The 23,237-nt window shown below is 37.7% G+C and overlaps 1 protein-coding gene across 1 annotated transcript; it reads right to left on the reverse strand.

Annotated features, from left to right (window-relative positions):
• Positions 1-3,552: 3,552 nt before the first annotated feature.
• LOC104155570 (alanine aminotransferase 2) lies at positions 3,553-17,812 on the reverse strand. Its single transcript, XM_009702242.1, has 10 exons — positions 17,727-17,812; positions 16,127-16,235; positions 12,394-12,527; positions 10,137-10,380; positions 9,317-9,396; positions 8,622-8,758; positions 7,746-7,920; positions 6,770-6,925; positions 5,589-5,701; positions 3,553-4,346 (listed from the first exon to the last, which is right to left on the reverse strand). The coding sequence occupies exons 1-10, from the start codon at positions 17,757-17,759 to the stop codon at positions 4,256-4,258; spliced, it is 1,272 nt and encodes a 423-aa protein (XP_009700544.1). The 5' UTR covers positions 17,760-17,812; the 3' UTR covers positions 3,553-4,255.
• Between the last annotated feature and the right edge of the window lie 5,425 nt (positions 17,813-23,237).

The raw sequence follows: 23,237 nt of genomic DNA on the forward strand, positions 1-23,237 counted from the left end.
AGGTCCCCGGCTTCTCCTGTCAGCAGGGAGGGAAGGAGGTGCGGGGAGGTGGTGAGGGTAGGAATCTTGGGGTGCCCCAGGGATGAGCCGGAGCCCTCGCGTCCTGACAGGAGCTGGACAGGCTTACGTATAAACGCTTTGTGCTGGTGGCACAAAAGTAATTGTGCTTTTTTTTGCTAATTGCTTTAAAGCGGCCGCTGCCGACCTCGGCACTTGAGGAGCTGCGGTCGGGCAGATGACTGCTTTCATCCCGGCGGTGAGTGGTAACCCGGGCTGGAGGGTCCCGAACGCAGGCCCAGGGCCTGGGGCAGGCAGTGGTTGTGCTGCCGGGGGTTGGATAGGTACTGGAAAACCTTTTTGCTGTATAGGAAGGACCCTATTTCAGAGCTTCAGAGCTGAGGTTTGGGTTCAGCTATTTTACTGCTGTGTGCAGAATAGGCAGTGCTTCAAAGCTAGCAAAGTGACTAACCTGTTCTGCCTGATGCAAATGTTACAAGTTATGTAAATTCTAATCAGGTGAAGAGAGTATTTAATAAACATGTAATAATGTGGAACATTAGAAAAGCATGACTACACCTAGCACTGAATGTATAAAAACATTCAAAGCCATATCCTTAAAAGTAGAATTCCTTGCAGAAACTTACTATCTTACATGCATCCAAATAAAAAATCACACCAGAGGTATGAGTGTCTTAGGTTTCATACAAATGATCAAACTTGTATTCTTTATTGACCAAGGAACAAAGGAATTTAAATAATGTTTTAAAACACTAGTGGTTTTCACACAGTGTATGTAGTTGATGTTTCAAGCTCTTTGAAGTTGGTAGCTTTTTCTGTATCATATGCATCTGGCACAGTATCCTTATCTACTGATCCAGAAGGGATAGCCTACATCACTCAAAAAAAAGCTGTAAAAAATCTGGCAACTCATAATATAATCATTTTATATCAGACCATCTTTTTGTTTGTAAAACAAACAACCTGCTCCCCAAAAAACCCAGGTAAATGTTTCTGCTCCAGAAAACACTCAACTACCTGATACAAAGAAGAGAATAGCGTATTTTTGCTTTTTTTTTCAGTGGTGGTGGCATATGCATATATGTTTAGGGAAGCAGGACTAGCTTCCCTTTCCCTAAACTTAATTTTCTTTTGAATTACCAAAGAAACACCACTAAAGTAATTTTGAGGTGTCACTGCAGAAAGACGAGATTGTGTTGCTCTGTAAATTTAATCTCATACAAGCTGTGTAAGAAGTTTTTTAAAAAGGAAACAACTGACAATACCAAACAAAACTCTCACCAAAGCTTTCAGGCCACAGTTGTTCAGCCTTAACTAACTGATTGATCCTCTTTATGAAGAAAGAAGTCTGGCTTGCTTAAGTCCTGGTTACAACTCCTTACATAAAAAGATATGATTAATTATGAGCATAAAACATGCCAAAGACCATCTCTATGTACAGTTCTGCATTGGTAGGGAATAGTTTTGGGATAACAAGTTTGACAAATTTCAAGTCCATAAATTGGAGTGACGCAGAAATTAATGATGGATTAAAGTAAATACTAGTTTGAACATGAAGTTAGATGCCTCATAGTGCAATCCAGCAAGTGTTGCTTCAGTGACACAGGAAATGGAGAACTATTACCTTTCTTTTTTAACATGTGCTTTATTATTTGGAAGTCTCATACATCTGAAGTACCATTATAAGGAGCACCTGTAGGAAAATCAAACCTAGAAGCATGCATTTGAAAGTAAGGATTGTCTGTTATTAATGAAGTATTTCAAAGACATTGAAAATAAGTCTCTCTTATTAGCTTTACAGGATTGTTCCACAAAAATGCACATTGACCTTATCACAGTACATACAAATATTGTGGATGGACAATAGAAATCACCACCTTTCCATATGAGATGGATCAAGAACAAATTGTTATCCCTTATAATGTCAGAAACATAAAAGGCACCATAATAGAATGTTTAGAAAAAACTCAGTTTATGCCATTATATTTTGATTTAAAAGTGTAAGAATTGCTGTCCTGACTTAAAACAAAAAGCCTTTCACACCTGTAAATTATCATTAGAAACTTGTAAACCTTTACATTTTTTTCCAGAAGTATCAGGTGCAAATGCAAGGCAAATATAAAATCTATTGACTTATTAGATTACAAATACTACCCCATGAAAAAGCTGTAGTTACAAAAATATAAAAAAATATTCTAACTCCCATTGTTAGATCTTAGCTTCAATCTACACTGCATTACAGGTCCAAAGCCAGATCTGATTTGGACACATTCCTAGAACAGGAAAGTGCTGTTTGTCTTATTTTTACATCAATATTCTGACCTCTTACTATGGTTTTGCTTTCTGGATTTGTTTTATTAGTGCATATTAAGGACACCAAGTGGAGAGTGCTGACAGAAAAAAGGTTGTATTTATCAATGGATAGTAGCAACGTAAGTGTTCTCAGCCTGCTGTCCTCCAAGAATAAAAGTTTTTTTTTTTTTCTCCAAGCCTCCATAGTAACTTAGTGTAGCAGCATGCCATTTTCATTTATGAACCTGTGACCACCAGCAGGTGATTGACAAGTACTAAATTCTTCTCAGACTTCAGGAAGGAACTGTGAGAAGTACACCAATTGCTGATGCTATGTCCTAGACTAGTAGCTGCTGTTGCAAGTACAATTATTGGCAACATCTTTTGTCTTCCACACATAATAGATTGGCACATGCTTTATCCATACGGTGATTCTCTAGCCCTTGGCTTTAGTAACCTGGATCAGCATAGGATGTTGAACCAGCTACAAAAGCAGCCTAACAAAGTGCTAGTAGACATTAAAATGAGTTTACTTCTAAATAATAACTTAATGACTAGATTAAATGAGATATTATTAATGAATAAACTTTGTAAATGCTGACCCTACGCCTGACAAATGCTAATGCTTTCATGGCTGAATACTGGAAGCTATGTTCCTTCAGTCCTTTATCAGTGCTAGCAGAAGAACTCCAGCTTCCAAATCTAGAGAAGCAGAAGACTTCTGTCATTGTACAGGGAAACTGGCATAAATTAGTAGAGCAATACGGCTGTACTCCTAGATAGCAACCTGGTTTTAATAAGCACTCAGGGTCATTCAGCCAGCAGTATGACTGTGGAAGATTTGAGTGATCTGTACTATCATTATCTTTATGCTTGGTGCAAGACATTTTCCTTTAAATACCTTTTCCTTCATTAGGAACCACCCCCAGCATTTCTCCTGGTAACATTTGTTAGTCCTTGCCAGTTCAAGCTGGATTTTGGCCAGCTAACGGGTCTCACAGTCATGTGGTTCCAAAGAAATGTTCTCCATAGCTAAAGCAATTCTGAAATAAGTGTTTTATTTTATCCTACTTGAAAGGATTGACAGTACTCACATCTGCTTTGAAACAGTAACTTACTATGTTCCATGTATATAAAAGATGTGAGTTAACGCGAGACTCATGGAGTTGTTACGAGAGGAAGTGTTCAGTGCTCTTACTTTATGCTGGGGTAATGAATAGCATATGAATAAGAAGCTAACATTCCTCATTATGTTTCAATTTCATAAAAATAAGGTTCAAGCAGACACCACATTCACTTCTCTGATCAAAACTGTGTATTCCACTCAGATTATGCTGTGATGGCAGGATTTCTTTTTAACTGAAGTTCAAAGGTATCTGCACACATCTGCCAAAGATTTTTTTTTTAAGTAAGCATGCTGTACCTACATGCTTAATCAGATTCAGAGAACACTTCACACTTAACAACAACAAAAAAAATTAAACCAAACAATACCTATAATGTAGGCTTTTGAATTTTTGTTTAGTAGCATTCTAAGATGGGAAAACATGTTCCTAGGTAAACAATTTCACTTGGCATTTCTGTTTTGTAAAAAAAACCCACAACAGTAGTAATTCTGAGCAACTCCATTCCCCAACCTATTGAGTCAAAAGTTCATGAATGTAACTTCCCATCAAGGCACAAAATCATTTATTGACTCTTTCTTCTCACCGCTTTTTTCACATTCTCCCCTTCCCCTTAAAAAAAAAAAAAAGTTGGTGTAACAATGTCTTCTACACCAGACATTAAATTTAATAGTCCAATAAGTTGTAGCAGTATCCGAGACTGGTTCTATCTATTTTGAGTTTAGTTAAATTAGATGAACAGCACATTCTTAGCACATCTTTGTTCATTTTCTGCATTTGCCTTGAAGGGGAGGGGATGAGGGGGAAAAGCCACAGTAGTTTCATGCATATTTTTCAAGAAACTTTATGTGGAAGTCTTTCACTTTCTCCAGTAGGATCTTCAGCTTCTCTACTGGAGGAAGAATGGTCATTCTGAAAAATAATATTTAAAGGAAGAAAAAAAACAAACCCACATTATCTTCAAAACAAACTAAACTGTGATCTTTGCACAGATCTTGATTAATCTTAGGTCACAGCTAGTAATGTGTTAAGTTTAATATCTGTTTTGATGTGATTCTCATCTTCTGCATTTATGCTTTAATTGAATACTATTAAACTAGAGCAATTTGTTTCAACTGGTTAATATATAGGAATTCCAGAATTGTTTTTTTTCTGTTGAGTGATAAAGAAGATTATCAGTAAGAAATAACAGCAACTCAGTTTCCATTTTTGGGGCAGTTATGTCAAATTATACCCAGGTTTATGAGCTTTAGGGGTGGGCAGTTATGAGTAAATATACATTTATTTTTAAACTGAAAATCTAATCCAGAAGCATTAAAACAATGCAACCCCACACTGCAGTTTTTAGTCCCTTTTTTCCTTCTTCTGCATAATCTGAAAATTGCATTGGGTATGTATGCAAAACTGTATGCAAGACCCACAGAACAAAATGTTTTTCCCACACTGGTACAGGAACGGACTCATACTAGTTTTTTCCTGGAGCTGCATGCACCCAGATATCTAACCCAGCTATCTGTGTTGCAGAACTATCACGGCTAAAGGTACCCTCTGTTACGTTGCTTCAGACTGAACAAGACTAAATTCCATGATAAATTCTAGCTATCAGTGGCTTGGTTAGACTAAAGTGCTGTTTACTGGAAGCAAAAGCAATAGAGTTTACGTTCACAGTTTTGGTATTAGAAGATTTAGTCCAACATCTTGTTTTGGTAAAGTGAGGAGTTACTCAGCGTGTTTAAGGAGCCGATTTATAGGGAAGATCCTGCACCTTTCATGCAGTTTCTGCATATAGAAACACTATTTAATCCCCTCTCCCCCCAGAGGAAAGCAGGGCAATTTTTGTAATGCCTTAGCCAACTTTAAGATTAGAGTATAAGCTATTATTATTGTTGTATTTGTGGAGAAGGCATTTCAAATGTCAGTGTATAAAAATAGAATAAAACTATGTCAGCAAGCTGTGAAAACACTGTAAAAACCTGATAGCTCATCTAGCTGACCAGGTCTTTGACCTAGCTGTCAGTCCACAGAAAATGTCCAGTGGAAAGTGAGACAACATAAAGTGAAATAAAAATCCTTGTATTTAATCAGAAGAGAAAGTATCGGGATGGTACTTAGCTTATTACAGTTCATTTCATTGTAAACAAACATAAACTGTACCTGAAATGGTAGCTTCCTTCTCTTTGGCCGAATCCACTTCCGGGTACAACACATATTCCGGTCTCTTCCAGAAGTTTCATGCAATAGAACATATCAGGTGCCATTTTATGAGCCTAAGGGAATGGATGCCTTGGAATTATTGAAGTGAAAATATTCCAAATATATAGAATTTCATGATGGCTTTTCTTCCTGAAACCTTATCTTACATTATTAGTTTCTTACTGAAGAAGATGAAGAACAATTGCTAATGGGACAGTTCACACTGTGAATTAAATAACAGTACTTCATGGAGTGACAAGGCTGAAGAACCTACACAAAACACCCGCTTCAAAAGAAAGAGTTTAGATATTTTTGGTTTTCTCCTTCACTTGCTTGTAACTTTTTGTCAAAAGTCTCAAAATTGTACTTACAAAAATCTAAGCCACTGACATTTGACAAGATTAAATTAATTTGAGAGCTGTGTGTTCCAGTTCCGTTGGCAGTTACTATTTTTTTCCCCAAATTATCTGCTGACTGGAAAGTCCCCTGATTAATAACTATGGAAGTTCTTAAATACATGCAGGTTATATGCCTAAGCAAATACTCAGCTGAAAAACAGCCCTATTTTTGTCCTCACCTGTGCTGATAAAATTCCCCTTAAAAAGTAATATTACACATCAGGTAATAGAGCTCTAGTTAGGAACAAACGTCTTGTCATTTAGTAATACAGCTTACTGACCTAAATAGAAAAAAAGTAGTGTACAGAAATAAAATTTGAAAGGAAACCCACCTCCCTCTTTCTGACACTTGCTGAATGGGGCTTCTTTTGCAGGGTCAGGAGCACACTGCCATTCACAAGCCCCATCGCACGTGCTGGCCTGCCTCACCCAGGCATGGGCAGCAATTTGGGATTTGCACAGGGCCAGCTACTTGCCCACCCTATGACTTAATTTATTTAACACTAATGTCCTTGGGTAACATTCTCAACCTGGAAGCCTTAGCACTGTGATGAAATGCTCTGTTTTGTTTTCCTCTCTTAAAATAAAGGTCATGTTATATTTAAGATAATACGTAGTCAATGAAGTACTGCTTTTGTAACTACATGAGCTTACTCGATCTCTGGAATAAAAATGCATCATTAGAAGTGGCAGGCACAAGTGTGTGAAGGTTAAAATGGATTGGGGTAAAAATGACTGACTGACCTTTGCTTCCTCAATGGCTTTGGAAGGAATGAAGATCCGTGGGAAAGCATACATAGCTCCTTGAAGTGGATTGCAGTGAATTCCTGGTACCTTGTTAAACATGTCTTCTGTTAGTTTGGCTTTTTTGGCAAGATTGTTTAAAACAGACTCCTTCTCCTGTTTAAAAGGAAGGTGCTCAGTTTGACATCCTTGAAGTGGCAATAAAAACACCAGAGAAAACTATGATGCTTTAAGAAGCCTTCCCTGAATTAAGCACTTAAGCACTGCTGAGCTATTAGAGCAAGTGGTGTTACTAATTCCAGTTGTACTCTTAAAGACAGCAATGCAAAAAGGCATTAGCAGGATACAACTACAAAGTGTTATAGATAGACAATAACCTGCAGAAGTCTCTGTCTGCATGCCCTCTTCTTACATTCTTCCTTCTAAGCATCCATTCTTGGCTATTTTTAGAGACCATCTTAGCTGAACCTTTGATCTGACTCAATATTGAAATTTCTTAAGCCAGATTCAGTTTCATTTTTACAAGTGAGAAACTCTATGTATACTTTAATACAGAATAGCATGTTGTTCAGTATATAAAGGCACTGGATACCTAAGAATAAGGCTGATTTTATAACTGTGTTTGAACCTATATTCCCGTTTAGATTTTGGTAAAAAAAAATATTACTTAGTAATTCTTTTATCCTGCTAAACACAGGAAAAAAGTTGAATTTATCAGCAAGAAAGCTGACTTGATAATGCCTTCTTAGCTTTTTTTGGCTCCTAAACAAAGGAACCATAAAAGGAATAAAAAATATTTTTAAAGGTAGTCATATCAAGTTAATTTAAAATACCCTGCATGGTTCTGTAAATTGATGTTATTACAACATTGTCCAATAAGAAAGGAAAGAAGTCTGGTCTCTGTGCATATTTTGAATTCACAATACTTAGGATAGGTTTAGGAAATGCACAAAAGAACAAGCATGTTATTGCTGACCTTTATGAACTGTGAATAAGATTCTTCTCCAGGTACTGGAGGATTCACTACAATATCCATTGCTGCTTGTCCTGAGACTGGAGGACAAAGGCGAACAGAAAGCAGCTTCACAAGCTGGCCTTTAATTTCTGGGTGCAAGTTAATCACCTCCATGTAACCTCCTCTGTAGCCACATCTGCGATTAAAGTGAACAGAAAAGATCGGTTAACCTCAAATGTATAAATACTGGAAAAGCAATGAAAATAACTGCAGAAGTGGAAAGACAATTAGTGAGGATCTTACAATATGTAACATACAGGTTGTTGAAACAGCTGCTATACTGATAATATTTTAAGGTGGAACTAAATGATAGGTCATTAAGCCTTAGTATCCCATACAGAGAAAAAGGTGTACATGCAGCTTCCCTGTTAGGCAAGTTAATGATTAGCTTGGATTGTTCGTTCTTCAGAACAAGAGCATATGGCTGTAGCAGCATTCATTTAATCAGAAAATTCTTTCTCTTCCATCTCATCCTCCCCAAAACAACCAAACCCAAACATTTGCAATATCAAACATCCCAGTGATTCTTGAGCTGTTCCCTTGAATGTTGGAGACCGTATTTTCCTTTATCATAGGTCCAGTTTAGGACTGTAGGATTTCATCTTTGTGGAACTGAAGCATTAGGTGTCTGAAATAAATACACTTATTATTCAGTACTTTGAAAATCACTGAGCTAGTCCATTACTCTGTGCTTTAAATGCTTCTTTTCTTTTTCTTAATAGTTTTTAGTTAAAATTAATAGAAGACAGAGGATTACCTTCAGGTCACTAACATGAAATGGCTGTCCAACCAGATTAATGAGGAAGATGAAATCAAAAAAAACTAAAGCAGACTTACTCGCCCATGTATCCCTTAGAGGTGGAGTGAAAAGAGGCCAGCTCAACATTGTTATAGTACTCGGGTCCCATCTCATACAGAATCTTTTTGAAAGAATGAAACTGGCATCCTTCAGAGTACACATTGTCCTGGTAAACCTGAACAGTCAGAAGACATTAATGTGCTCTGTTCCCCCAACTAAGGATAAAAGACGGCCTTTTAGAAAGCCAGATCTGAACTGTAGAAACAGTGCTAACGCTCAAAACTTAAAGCTCTTAGAAGACACAAGGTTCTTTGTTAAGTAATAGTTACTGTAATGATACATTTTATCTCATGTGACCATACTTCATAGTTTAGCCTTTGGAAGAACAGTGAGCTTCTTTGTATAATTTAACCTTTACTTGTATGTTTAAGTTGATTTTCCTTCTGTTTCTTTCATTTGAAGTGGTCTGAGTATCATATCGGGTTTTAGGTCAGTTCCAGCAAAGTTCCTCCTTGTGTCTCCTTGCTTGTGTCCCCTACACTTTCTCTCTAGTTCAAATCCAGATCAAGCCACCTCTCATATTAATCCTCTGATATTAAGGATCTTGCATGTTTGTTCATGTCTTAATATAACAAAGAATCTGCTCCCGGTACTTAAAAAATGCATGGAACAAAATTACAGCTCATATACATACTCTTAGCTGTGCTCTAGAGAGAACAGAATATGCCATTACCTCATCAGCCAGAAGAAAAAGTTTCTCTTCCCAGGCAAAGTGTATTACATCTTCAATGCACTTTCTGCTTTGCACCTGTCCTATAGTTTGATTTTTAAAGCAAGAAGAAAGTTAGTGGAGCATGTATGTACAAATCTTTTCACCCAGACTTACTTAGACTACTAGCTTTTCAATAAGATATCCCTCTTTCTCAGAAAAGTGCTATTGAATTTTAGAATTCACTAAGTGTGAAATTAAGGAACATTTTTGGAGGAATTACGGTTCAAGGCAACTTAAGCAAAGGAAGTGTGAGATACAGTAATCAATCAATAAGAGTATTCTGTGTATAACTGATCATTTGAAATACCCACATGCATGATGGTTAAGTGGGAGCTAGTTTCTCACTAATCAACCTCAACTACTCAAAAACTAAATTCTTCTGAGGGAGGCAGTGGTTGCCACTGAGTTCAGAGTATATCTGTAGTCATTGTCTCTCAGAGGCAAGAGGCTGCAGGCTATATCAGAGACAAGATCTTTGATAAAGACCAGAAGGGCCTGAAAGTCATTCCATAAGTCTGCAAAAGTTCACTGGAAGCAGTGGCTTCAAATAGGATCCAGTGAAGTGAACCTGCTCCCTCCTCTTTTCCCAAATCCCTGGAGTTCCATGATACTGAAAATAAGTTTCTAAAAGTATGACATACTGTCCTACTTAGAGCACTGATCTCTAGAATTCAGCTTTACGTATTTGATATGTATTTAGGATTTGCCTTCAATGTCAAATGAAAGAGGGAAAAAAAAAATTGGTCTTAAAACCCATCCATTAAACAAAATTGCCATAGACCTGTGGGATTTCCAGGGTTGATGATGCAGAGGACTTTTGGATTGCAATATGCCTTAGCTTCATTCAAGGAACGGCGAAGTTCATTCACATCTAGAGCCCAGCAATTTTCTTCATCCAAATAGTAGTTCACCTGGATAGCATCTAGTTCAGATATGGCTGCTGAATATAAGGGATATTGTGGTATAGGGATCATCACTCCTGTTCGGGATTTTCCACCTCCTGAGACCAGGATCTTTAAAATCGTCTGGGGAAAAAGTAGGAATTAAAAAAAAAAAAGTCACACACCAGGATTAATAGTATACTCTAGAGTAAGTTATTGATCTTCTGTCTTGAAAAATCTAGAGTTAAGGTAGTTGCCTATTCTAGGAGCATACAGTCATCTTCTCATATCAAAGGACATTTATTTATTTCAAGTTAAGTTACTGGCTGAGTGAGGATGGTCTAAGTCAGCTTAATTCCTCTGCATATCACAGCTTCGAAAGATCATGTCTGATCAACTGCAGATTTTAGGAAAAATATTCTGAGCACAAGGCTAGAGGGAACGTTGGAAACAGGAATATCCAGATCATGATTTTTCTACTGTGCCCAGTTGTAAGCAAAGAAGCCTCAGCTAGTTGTTGCTTGTTGCCTTGCACTCATTTTATCTCACTAAACAGAAGAGGCCAATAAATAAAAGCAGAGATTAGAACTGGGGCCTATGGAAGTTCTCCTTTGGAACAGAGACCTGTTCTAGATTAGGAGTAATTGTGGCCAGGTGGAAACAAAGCTAGAGACTACATATTATGGTTTCATTTTTCAAGTAATAGAAGAGACCAAAAGTCTGCATGTCTTGGGATGGAAATGTATCATATGAAGTTTATGCCCAGAAGATAGACAGAAATGTAATGCTTGTGCTAAGGTCAGTCCACAGGATTTACCTGTGTTCAACAGCTATTTGTCTGTGTGTGTCTCTGTAGGCTTTTTACATGTGAATTAAATAAAAGAGTGCGTTTGGTGCAGGAAGTGGAGAGATGTCTTGGCTTTATAATCAAGGGAGAACTCCGAAGTGCAGGTGCAATAAATGCAGGCATCCTTATCAACATGTAATTGATAGTGTAAAACCAAAAATATCTCTTCAGATATAACAGCGGTATCCTTTAAGCTTCTTATTGGTTCTAGAACAAAATCTGCCTTTCTGTGCCTGTCATCACATACTAACTCAGCTGCTACGCTAATGATTTATAATCAACATAATTTTGTACCCACCACTAGTTTAAAAATACCAAGCATCCAAAATGTATTAATCAGGACCAAATGCAAATTTAAAAACTCTTTAACACTCTCTGTCCCCCACGTTATGAAACAATAGTTGTTTTATCCTTGGAAGTGCCAAATAATGCGACTTATTGTACTGCTGACTTCATCACTGGTGAAATCAAATAAGCATGGTATAGATTTCATATGCTGCGCTGCCATTCCTGACAAGCTGCCAGTATAACACTTGGCATCATAAACTCTGGAAATCCAATTCACTGAAGAGATCTGGAGAACTGTTCATCAGAACATTGTCTTTCTGAACTCTGCCACTAGATGTCATTTAAAAAAAAACACTTTTACAAACAAGCTATAAAAGGCTGCCTTAATTAAAGCAAAGTACTGCTAGTTGGTGTAGTATCAGTAAATGTGTCTGTGTAAAGGAAAAATCTAAGAGACGGTTATTCCTGTCTTAACTGAGGACCATCTTTGAACCTCGGTTGAAGCCAAAACCTGAAGGTTTTCCTGAACAAGCTGGCTACTGAAATAAATCTTTGGGGTTTTCACTGGTGTTAATTTGCACTAGCAGGGAGTTTACTAGGAAGAAGAGCTGCTGAAACGTCTCACCTCCAAGGTCATTCCCTCTTCTCTCTGCCACTGATTCATACCCTCTAATCTTCAGTGCTTATGTGTCTTAACCACTGAGGACGCCATTATTTAGGGTGAATGGTCTGAACCTCCTAAATTTATATTTAAGCACCTACGTAGTTTATACTACCTTTACAAAAGGTACAAGTTAATGTATATTAAGAGACTTTGTCTCCATGCACCTGTTTCTTAGCTGGCATCTTACGTCCACATAATTGGGTGTATTGGGTATCAACTTAATGTGACTTCGGTATCTGTTAGATCAAACTCACAGGAGTTTGTGAGACCAGATGTCCAACAGAGATCTGTATTTCCAAAAGTAACTGATAAATTATAGTATATACCAAGAAGAGACCATTTTAATTTTAACACTTACAGCAATACCATCACTTGCCCCAGTGGTAAGATATATGTTATCTGGATCTGCAGGAACCCCTCCATCTCTTCTTTCAATATATGAAGCAACGTCTTCACGTATGCAATTTATACCTTGACTGGCACTGTAAGATCCTGTGAAAAAGAGAGAATGAGATGAGAATTGAGTGCTATGAACATCAGATTTTCTGTCTGCTAGCAAAACTCCTGCGCTAGTATTGTATTAAGTAGTTTGTATATATGAGGGCTTTGGATCCTCAGGACTGTTTTTTTTTCTCAAGGAGTAGGAAAGGGAGTTGGTTTGTTCATAGAGCAAAAGAATTCATTTGGAATTAGACAAATAAATAATATACTGGATTGGTAAAAAGTAGGATTTAAAGGCTACTTTGCAACTAGGACAGCAATCCCATTTTTATTATCTCCCACTTGCTTGCTTTATGTTGAAAACCACTTCAGAATGCCAGCCAACACCTATTTACGTAACGGGAACGAGGAACAGAGGTAGCATATGCAATAGAAAGGAAAATAACTTCTTCAAATCCATGACAAAAATAAGATTTCTATTTGCCGTACAAAAATAATATAATACCATTTTCTCCCACAGTCTGAAACACAAAAAATCCTAAACTGTTTCTCTCCCCTCCCCAGCATCTCCCACAACCTTTTCAGTCACTTGTAGCAGAAACAGCTAGGATCACCCCAATCTATAAGCCTCATGTGCGGTTTACAGAGCACAACTAATAATCTTAAATAAAATAAGATATTAGATGCCTGTGTGCATCATTGCTGAGCATGTCCAACAAATAAAGAGTAAAAATAAGCCTAAGCCAAGGTGAGGAATAGATTCAAGCTATGAAGCCTAAGACTGATGGACAATGAAGTGACAAGTGTACATCTAATGTATAACACTGTCATGAAGCTGCAGAATCTTCTTTGCTTGTTGGGTGGAGTGGAATAATTGCGCCTGACTTAACTCTCATCGCTGAGTTATATGCTAGTAGTCTGCCTCATAATACTTCTGTGAAAGCATAATTTATAAAGACAAAGAACGTTTGCAAGTACTGCACAATTGCATAGGACAAAATGGTAATTCAGGGCACAAAGTTCCCTGATGTCCTAAACCTTTACTTTTACAGGACTAAAAGTTCTACTGGGTCTATACATGGGTCTTTGACCACAGCTAGGAAGCAGCTGTTAAAGTAGAACAAACCTAATCTACTCAATTGATAGCTTTGACTAGAACCCATCTGTTTGCACGGTGGGATGCAAATAAATAAATGCAACCCAAAAAGCTGCATGTCCATATGTTAGGTACTTTTATATATGGGAGAGGGGTACATTTATCAACTGCCTGGAAAAATATGGCAGTTATCCCACATGCAAAGTAAGTGATGTCAAAGGAATCCCAGCATGTTTGAATACGGCAAAAGTTGAGGATGTAGCTGAGCCTTCATACATGGTCTGGGAGTGGCAAGACTCAATACTGTGAGTAGGGTTTTGCCAAATGAAGGTTCATTGGAAGTGAGGTTATTCTAGTTCATATTCAGAGGTCAAGACATTCAGATTAACTTTGCAATGAATACATTTAAATAGGCTGGTATAGGTGTGGCTACAATGCTTCAAATGGCTTGACCATATGTAGTGAAACCACTTCTCTGTTGGACTGAAATTTTTTGACAATAAGGTTTTATTAGACACACCTCTTGAAGCTACATGGAGGGATCACTTTTTGACCTTTGCTTTTTCCCAAGAAAGCCAATTTCTCCTTCTCAGCCACGAAGAGAACAGCAGTAAGTTGTCAGACTGCCAACAAAGTGATAGGAGTAACTTCCATTCAGCTGCACATCCACTTGCCTCAGACTGCATGTTTATGGAGTTTATGGAGCGCTGTACAGAGGCTGATGAGCAACTGAGACCAAGAGGAGGGGTTAATAGATGATACTGGAGACAGGGAAGGTGGAGAGAAGGCATAAACCAGTACAGCAGATCAGTAAGGTCTGCAGTGGTTTTAGTTTTGGGGAATTTAGAGGGACAGCAGTTCTTGATATGTATCATATCAGGAAAAAAAAACATTTAGACTCCAGTTACTTACAGAACTTCAGTTTATCCACTGAAATTAAAAAGGTGTATTCAGAATGATCACCTTATTTGAATATCAAAAGTGTTTCAGGCCTGCTTCCTCAGCATCTACTGAGCTAACATAAATGACATGAAATATGTGATCTTCTGCTGAAAAGGGGATTTTGTACAGAGTCAACATATTTCTGAAATATCATGCAAGGCTGAATTCCTTTCATTTCACTCCAGTGTGGGGCCAAGACCCAGCATTCTGAGAAGTCTTACAATGTCCCTGAATTTGAAAATCACTACAAAGAAAGATAGAGGCAAAATTCAATGTATCCCCAGTAACTCTTACATGACAACTAGTACTATGCAGATTAATTGTTCCAAAGTAAGCCAGGAAACAAATTCATGGAACTAGAGGAACTTCTCAGTTTTGATAAATGTATTTTTAATGTTCTACATACAGAAATAAAACCAATGCAAAAAAAAGGAAAATACATTCTGTACTAGGCTGTGTTGTTAGGAATAGTCCAAGGCTGAAATACTGCTAACATAACCACTCTTTAGGTTTTGGTTATTTTATTAAGTTTCACAGCACCTGCTCTCAAAATATGCCAGTGCAAATAGGCACTACAATCACAAAGATTAAGAAATATGCCAATTACTCTAATACATACTCTGAAATGTCACTGTTAGCCTACCTGAAAGAAGGTAATTAAGTGTGCCAGATTCTTTGCCATACCCAGCAGCTGTAACACTATCTGCAGGGTAGAAATTCTAGTGGCATTTCCCAGGTACAAGTAGGCAGTACTGTTGCTAGATGATAAAGAATTTGTCTCTTCCATTTCTTCTCTACTGAATATGCAAAGTTTGTACTTATTTATGTGTATATTATACGTATACTCTTGCAGGAACAGTGGTTAAAGAACAGAGTTCTGTAGTTCTTTCAAGCATTACTTTACCTTGGAGAAATAGGGCTTTGACATCTTCAGTTAAAACTATCTTGGCTACGTAAAAAGCTACTACCTTTCAGCTGTGTAGCTTTCCCTTTGCAGAGCACTATCACCTTGGTACCTGAGTTTCTGATACCCCAGCTTGTATCCTGACAAACATACTTGGACTGATAGTTCAAAATTAAGATACAGGACCGTGAACTGGATCGGCTGAGATGGACATACACTGTTTGTTGATACCATCATTACATAGACAGTAGACACCTTGGCAGAGAAACACCTAGGGATGAAAAAATTGTAAACAGCCCCACCTAGACTTAGCAGGAGACACAGCTGTCAGAACCCAGGATTAACAGATGTCGTAAGAACAGTAACAAAGCTTCACTAGTACTTCTGTCACTTACTTTTCTCATACAAAAAAGCTTGGCATTCTGTTTGGGGTTATGCCTAGATGTTATTGTGGTGAGGGCTCCATAACTGTATAATCCTCATCTTGTCCTCTTCTGTGACAAGTCTTATCAAAAATTTGCACTATTAGTCACTGCTTATCAGTAGGCCACACCGTGAACTGAACTCTCCCCCATCATTTTGCCCTAGGCCATCTCCCATTTGACTTGTAATTGTATAAAACATGATTAAGACATTTCAGCACTGCGGACATTGAAACTACCTTTGTTGATTCTAATACCAACAGGAGCAACTGAAACAGATGCTTACCTAAGCTGTTTCCTCCACAACCCTGCAAGATCCGTCTGGCTCGCTTTTTGGCATCTTCTGGAAAACTTGGACTGTCCAACAGGTTTGGGTATGTACACAGTGCCACTACCTAGAGTGCCAAGAAAATGTAAATTGGCCACTTCTCAACGGCTATTTTAAGTTGGTAAAACTACTGTTAACCCTCCTTGGAAATTAAGATCACAAATACTAGCTAATTTAAAACAAAAGTTATTGATTAAGAGTTTGCAGTTGTTTTTTTAAGGGTAGTGCTTATAGAAGTGAAGAAATCTTATTGGGTGCCAAGTTCTGCTGATAAAAACAGTTACAGAATTATTAACTATTTGTATTATGGACAGTGAAGACTGGAGTCCAAGTGAGCTACGCATAATGCAAAGACAGTAAAACAGTTAATTATTCATATGTTATCTCTAAACAGCTCTATCCTCCATTCTTTGTGTATTACTAGCCCACTTTATTGACAAGAAATCAAGAGTTTAAATATGAGCAGAACTGAGAAATATGATCAAATTTGGAAGTCCCAGTTGCATGTTCTAATAATCCTTCCCCAAAATAATTTATAGTTATTACTAAATTGAATTTGTGGGAAGTATTTAATTAAAAAAGAAGTGGTGATATAGAACATAGTAAAAGTAGAAACATGACCCAGCAGAATTAAGTTTATGAAGGAATGTAAGGCACAAAGATTCTAGAGGTCTTGCGTGAGATCAGCTTAATTTGTCGCAGTCTCTCTCTCATTTTTATGCTTACATGATATAATATGGACAGGCTGCTGTCATCTTGTGGGACAATGACTAAAGAATTAAACCATGTGTACACACAGTCATGGAGAGAAGAGATTTCACATTTACCCAGTATTTTCTTGAGTAACATTGGATCTGAATAATTCGTGAGAAGTTCTGATCTTCCCAGTTTGCTGTATAGCTCAATTTTACAATCTCATCACCTGGCCCCCCAGTTTGATATGGCTTCAGTTTGTCCTGGAACTCTCTGAACTTACATTATTATAGACTGAGGATTTTACATGTGCGTGTAAGGGATGCTCAGTAAACAGCAAAACATGAGTTTTAAACCTTGCTTTTGTTTTTCAAATGATATACAAATATGGATTCTGTTGTAGTCTTTCCTAAAAGTTAACCCACCAATCAGCTTGCCCAGAGGTAAAATGTGCAAAATCAGCAACAGTACAATTAGTTGCACCCAACTGCATGCAGATCTTAAAGTATATTGTCAGATGAAGAAAGGTATTTGCTTTTTTCTTTGAAGACAACCACTTTCTTTTCTGAAGTGCATTATTGGTAATGAACGTGCTGCCTGATAACACCAGAGAAGTGGCAGGAGAAAGTATGGATATGGGGAATGATATGAACAGTAAGGAAAGCTACTGTGTTGAAAGAGGACACTCAGCAAGCAAGGTATAGGATTTTGGCTCAGAAATCAATATTTGTAATTCTTTACAAACAAACTATTTTAAGTCTAAGTGCATCTAGGGAATCACTTATACTAATATACACATCAGACAGATTCTAAGGCATTCTTGGTAATCTAATAAAAAACCAATAATATTTTATAATATTCTTACCTGACGGAGGAAGGTGATTGGCCTTTGTCCCATTGCATGTGCATCTCCAATGTTGGCTTTAATTACTTCAGTAAAGGGTTTTTTGATTCCCTAAAAAGAGATAATTCACAATGTAGTGTTAGGGCTGAAGTAAATGATAAAGAATTCCTTTTTTCTGGTGTCTGTCATATGGCTGTAACTAAACAGTGCCTAATCTCAGAACAGATAGAGTGTTTAATGTAAAGCTTAATGCATTTCTTATACAAGTAAATCTTAAATGCTTTACAGAAATGATGCTGACTGTGACACATTTTTAAGTGATAGGCTGGCTTTTTTTTTTTCTGCTAGCTACAAGTAAGAGATTGATTTGCCTGGAAACTACGCATTGAAGCAGAAAAAATGAAAAAATAGTATTTTGAATTGTCTTTATAAGAGCAACTTGTTTGATACACCTAAGGGAGGGAGGGATCAGTCAAGAAGCCAAAAAGATTTGAGCATATTTGAGAAATCCACCAACAAAAGAAACCTCTAGTACTTTTTAGAGTAAAAACTGTAAAGATACTGCTTGCTTATTTATTTTCTATTTAGATTAAATATTCATTGTGTGATGACCGCACTTTTCCATATAGAGATGATTTACAAAGTATATCACAGTGAGACTCTGTATGATAAACAGCAGAAGTGCTAAATAATCACCAAGAATATTTAAAAGCCTCCTAATCTCTGAAATCTGAACATACAGCCATTTTTCCTGTGAGGAACTGAATACATCATGAGAATAGAGGGAAAACAGTTGATGAATGTTGATTAGCAATCACAGCTCTTTAAAAAGCAAAATAAAATCAGTGAAAAAAGGCAAGGAACTGACTGGTAGAAAAAAAACACCATTGATTTAAATAAAAAAGATTAACTGAAAGTAAAGGTCAACATTACAAGAAGAATAAATGAGGTAAGCAAGGACAAATTTTTAGCTTTTCTAAGGTATATTTAAGTATGAGAGATGGTAGGGAGGCCTTCTAACAGTGACAGAATTTTCATGTGGACTAATGAACTGCAAAATTAGACTGATTAGTTTTCTGCACAAAATTACCTATAACAACCTGCTCTGGCTGTGGACTGAACTCACAAAGCCTCTTCCCGGCCCATGTATTTACAGAAAGTTATTGGATTTGGATATAGAATATGTGGCTGGCAAGCCTTAAGTAATTCTTGCTTTTCTGCCACGGATTATGTGTGGGGCTTCAGTGACAGACTGGAACCCAGATGTGCAAAGATAACAATGACCAAAATATTAGTAGTCGCCAGGGATACAAATTCCCAGGTATGCCAAGATCTGGAGGTTTACAGCTGGGTAATGTGGCTGCGAGGTTATGTGATAATGTGATTCAAATCCCCACTACAGATACAGTCCATCAAATAACGGATAGCATTTAGTTTTATCTTTTGAAATTAAATAAGTAGTTAGAAATGGCATTAAACAAGACAATTGGACTTATGTGATCCTGACTCAGAGGGGTCATTTTATATGGACTTAAATTTAGCAGGAATTGGAAAAAACATTCACTTAAAATAATTGAAAGGGACACACTGACTCCATCAAGTCATTTGCTTTTATGTTTGCTGATCTAAGTGAGCGCCTAAATAAGAGTTGTATTTCAACCTTAAATAATTAGAATAGGGATGCCAGATAAAGATCACAGGTATCTGAGGCTGAAGTTTAGCAATTTGTGAGTAATGCAAACAACTAGAAATAGGTTCTCTTTGAACTGTCTGGGGTCCACTGATAGCACAACATCGTTCCACTCTAATTTACAAACACGCAGGAAAAGAAAGATACGTGTAGAAGGAGAACAAATGCAGTTTGCATGAAATTAAGAAAAATTCCCACAGATTTTGGTTGCATTTGGTCCTTCTTACAGCAAACTGAATCAGTCTCACTAGATTTGCACAGTAATACAAATTTGTTAAAGAATAAGGGATGATACTTTCTTTGCCCTAAGTTAGGCAGTCTCAAAAAACATAGCAGTTCTCAGCAGTAAGATGGAATAGAGATACCCTGTTTTACCTGATTAAAAACAGAACAAAACGCCTAACAACATAAATACATTAGTTAGACAAATTAGAGGGGTTTTGTACACAAATACTATTGTAATCTGCAATAAAAAACAGTTGCTTCTTCAGTTAGTGAAATACTGAAAGGTACCTTGCATTTCATAACGTACCTTTCGAGTTTTTATAGTGGTACAGCCTTTACAACAAAGGTAAAAGACATTTTTGGTGTCTGTGTCAGGTTTATTGTAAACAATGTCGTAGCTTATTAGCATTGATACCATCCAGATCTCTGCTAGTGCCAAACTCAAAGTTTATGCCATCGCTGCCTTTGGACATCAACTGCAAGTATATAATCATCACCTACTCCATAAACCCCACACTACCTTTGCTACTAAAATGATTGACCTGGAGAAAATAGCAAAACATACATGACAGTTATCTTACTGTAAAATCTTGGTAGAGAAGGAAAAATTAGGTTTTCAGTGTTGTATACACTCTTCCCACATACCCACTTAAAGGCCTGTGGTCCTCTCGACTAACTTGTATTTCTTGGTCTCAGCTACAAGAGCTGTTGCCCTTTTTGTCTTTCAAAAGAGAGATTTTTTTTTAAATAACTGGGGCCTTCGCACTCCCTGACAATGAGTTAATATCAGCAATTGCTTAGAACTGTCTTCACATGATTCACTATATCCCCTCCCAGTGAAATCTAGAAGAAAATTGGAATGACTACTTAGGTTTTTGCACGTCTTTTTCTATTACCTGAGTTGCATTCTTTCTATGGAAAGAAGGAATATCAAAATTGGTCAGATTTAGTTGTGATTCCTCCAGAACAAAAAGTTCCATCTTACCATTTCAGAAAGAAGGAACAGGAAACAATAACAGGCAAGAACAAGTCTCAAATGCTAATGAGTCAAAGTTTCAAAGCTGGCATATCAGAAGCTGGCATCAAGGGAAGTCTAGACAGTGCCTATGACTCTGAAGATGAGTTCAAGGTGGAATTCTACTCAAATGCTTATGACAGAGTGGCATTAGTCTCTGGTTACTTGTGTCAAGGTTTCTCCTATGGCGATGGCACTGGTGTGCACGGGTATCCAAGGGAAGATTAATGTCAAATACTTTTTGGAAGGTCTATGAAAAGATCTGTATGAAATGAGGAAGTGTGAACGTGATGTTGATAACCTCAACATCAGGTTGTAGAACAGCAGGAAAAGTGCTGCAACAGGACATAGTTTGTTAGGGCAAGATTTATTTCACTGCAGAAGGCTAAGCAGTCTTTGAGCATGTCAGCAACATGCCTATGCTGAGACAATTTAAGTTCCTGGCAAGCCAAGGAACATACAGGGGGAGCAGAAAGTAGGGCATTGGAATTATTTTGCTTTCTTCTAGTTATAGAGAGCTGTCTCCCAGCCCCTATTTCTCTCTCCCTGTCATACTGTAACTCACTCATACTATATCTCATTCTTTCTCTCTCATTCTCTCACCCCGCCCCCTGCCATATCCTCTTTCTCTCTTTCTGTATGGGCAGGCTTTCAAGGTGTGTTCCAGAGGCAGTCTGGCTGGATTGTAACTGGCCTCTGCCAGGAGGCAGAGATTTGAAAAAGTGAAGCTTGCAGAACAGGAGCTCTAATAACGAACTTGGGAGCACTAAGTACCAGATTGATACTCATGTCTACTGAAGAGGGTATGAACCACATCAAGGAGGAAAACTAATCTCCAGCCCTACAGCTTTCTGCCTTTGGTGGCACCTCACACTGTCCTACATGATTCATCTTCATCTTGGGAACAAAGCCAATCTTCTGCCATTCTTCTGAAATTGTTAGCAAGGGGACTAATTGTAGTACTCATTTTTAAAGCTGAAGAAGCCATCTTGCACTTTCAAACTCAGATGTAAAGCAGAAAATATAAAAATGTGTTACTTCTGTCCTCCTCTTCTCAGAGGAAATACAGTCTTTCAAGAGACCAGATGAAAAGCCTCTGAAACCTGAAGCAGGTCAGACAGGATTATTCTAACAACTGTATCAGTGTTCTAAGTATCACACAAAATTGGGAGAAGGCATTTTCATATGTGAACCAGACTTCATTGATGCAGAGTCAATACACATTTTTATGTAGTTAACCAGGTTTGGAGAAGCTTCCTCTTGCCCTAGACATTCACACAGCCTCAAGAAACCCAGCAGGTAAGGAGTACAGTATGAAATGATGAGCTGTCTCTCAAGGAGAGAGTCACCATGCAAGAAGTGTTGGGAGAATTACTTGATCAAAGAAACGATATGATGCCAGAACATACACTATCCCAAAGAGCTAACATGAAGGCAATGCACTGCCAGGAGCTGGTTTGTCCCCTGAGAGTTTTAGTATGCCTGGAGGTTCCCTTTATGATGGTGCCATATAAGAATGGTGGCAAATTGCAAAATAGTACTGTGCCTAGAAAGAGTAAGGAAGGGTGCAAACTGACCTAAAGCTGCTTTTGCTAAAGTCTTCAGCAAATTTCAAAGGAAAACCCTCAGTCTGTAGAGAAGCTTGTGTGATTTAGATTTGGTAATGGTGATAGGAAAGAACTGAAAAGGGTTCCCTTGAGGAGGCCATGAAAATGTGAGGTGCTTTTAATCCCAGAAGAGCAACATGGTATTTCAACTATTTCTGAATTTCAGAATTTGTCCACTCTTGGCTGCTCCTCCTTGTTTCATTTTCATTGCCACTGCTTTGTTCTTCCTCTTCATGGTTATCAGACAATAACATCACACTGTGAAACACTGTGCTATTTCCTTAGCACAAGCTGAGTCTGTTTTTGCTGTGACTTGCACAAACAAGCTGTATAATAAGAGAGCTGGCAAAACCAAACATTTCAGCATAGTTGAGATCTACGCTGTAGTAGCCAAGTTGCTTGCTTGCTTTCCCCCCGCCCCCCTCTATCAAAGGGCCAAGAAAGCACTATCCAGAGGCCCTTAACTAATAGGGACTTGAAGGCCTGAATTAGCATTCCAATCTTTTTATTAAAACAGCTCACAGCAGAAAAATAAACCTGACCTGCTTAACACAGAGTAAGGCTTTCAGTTTGTGTTATGCATGTGTAATTCAAGCTGACATGAACTGTTGTTGGAAGGAAGGAGAAGACGAATTCTGGATTTGGACTTGAAATGGCAGTGATGACTTGCGTGCCCCTAATATCAGATGAGAAAATCGGAGGGGCTGACCATTAATTGGCAGATCTGATTCAGGGATTACAGAACAGGAGTTGTCCTCAAGTTACTTTTGCTTTACATACTATTCAAAGTGCATTTGTATTCAGAAATTTTGCCTATATGAATAAAGCCCTAGATTTTAATGTGACACTAAATGAGAGAATTAAAATAAGGCTCATTAGAAGGAGATTAGACATTAGGGCCCTCTTAACTTGAAGACCTATTGGAAAAGGGCTATTCTGGAATAGATTTTGCTACTGTATCAACATGAAAAGATCAAATAACTGATGAAGCTCTG

Source organism: Cariama cristata, unplaced genomic scaffold (genome assembly GCF_000690535.1).
Source record: "Cariama cristata isolate BGI_N322 unplaced genomic scaffold, ASM69053v1 Scaffold36586, whole genome shotgun sequence".
NCBI classification, from domain to species: Eukaryota; Metazoa; Chordata; class Aves; order Cariamiformes; family Cariamidae; genus Cariama; species Cariama cristata.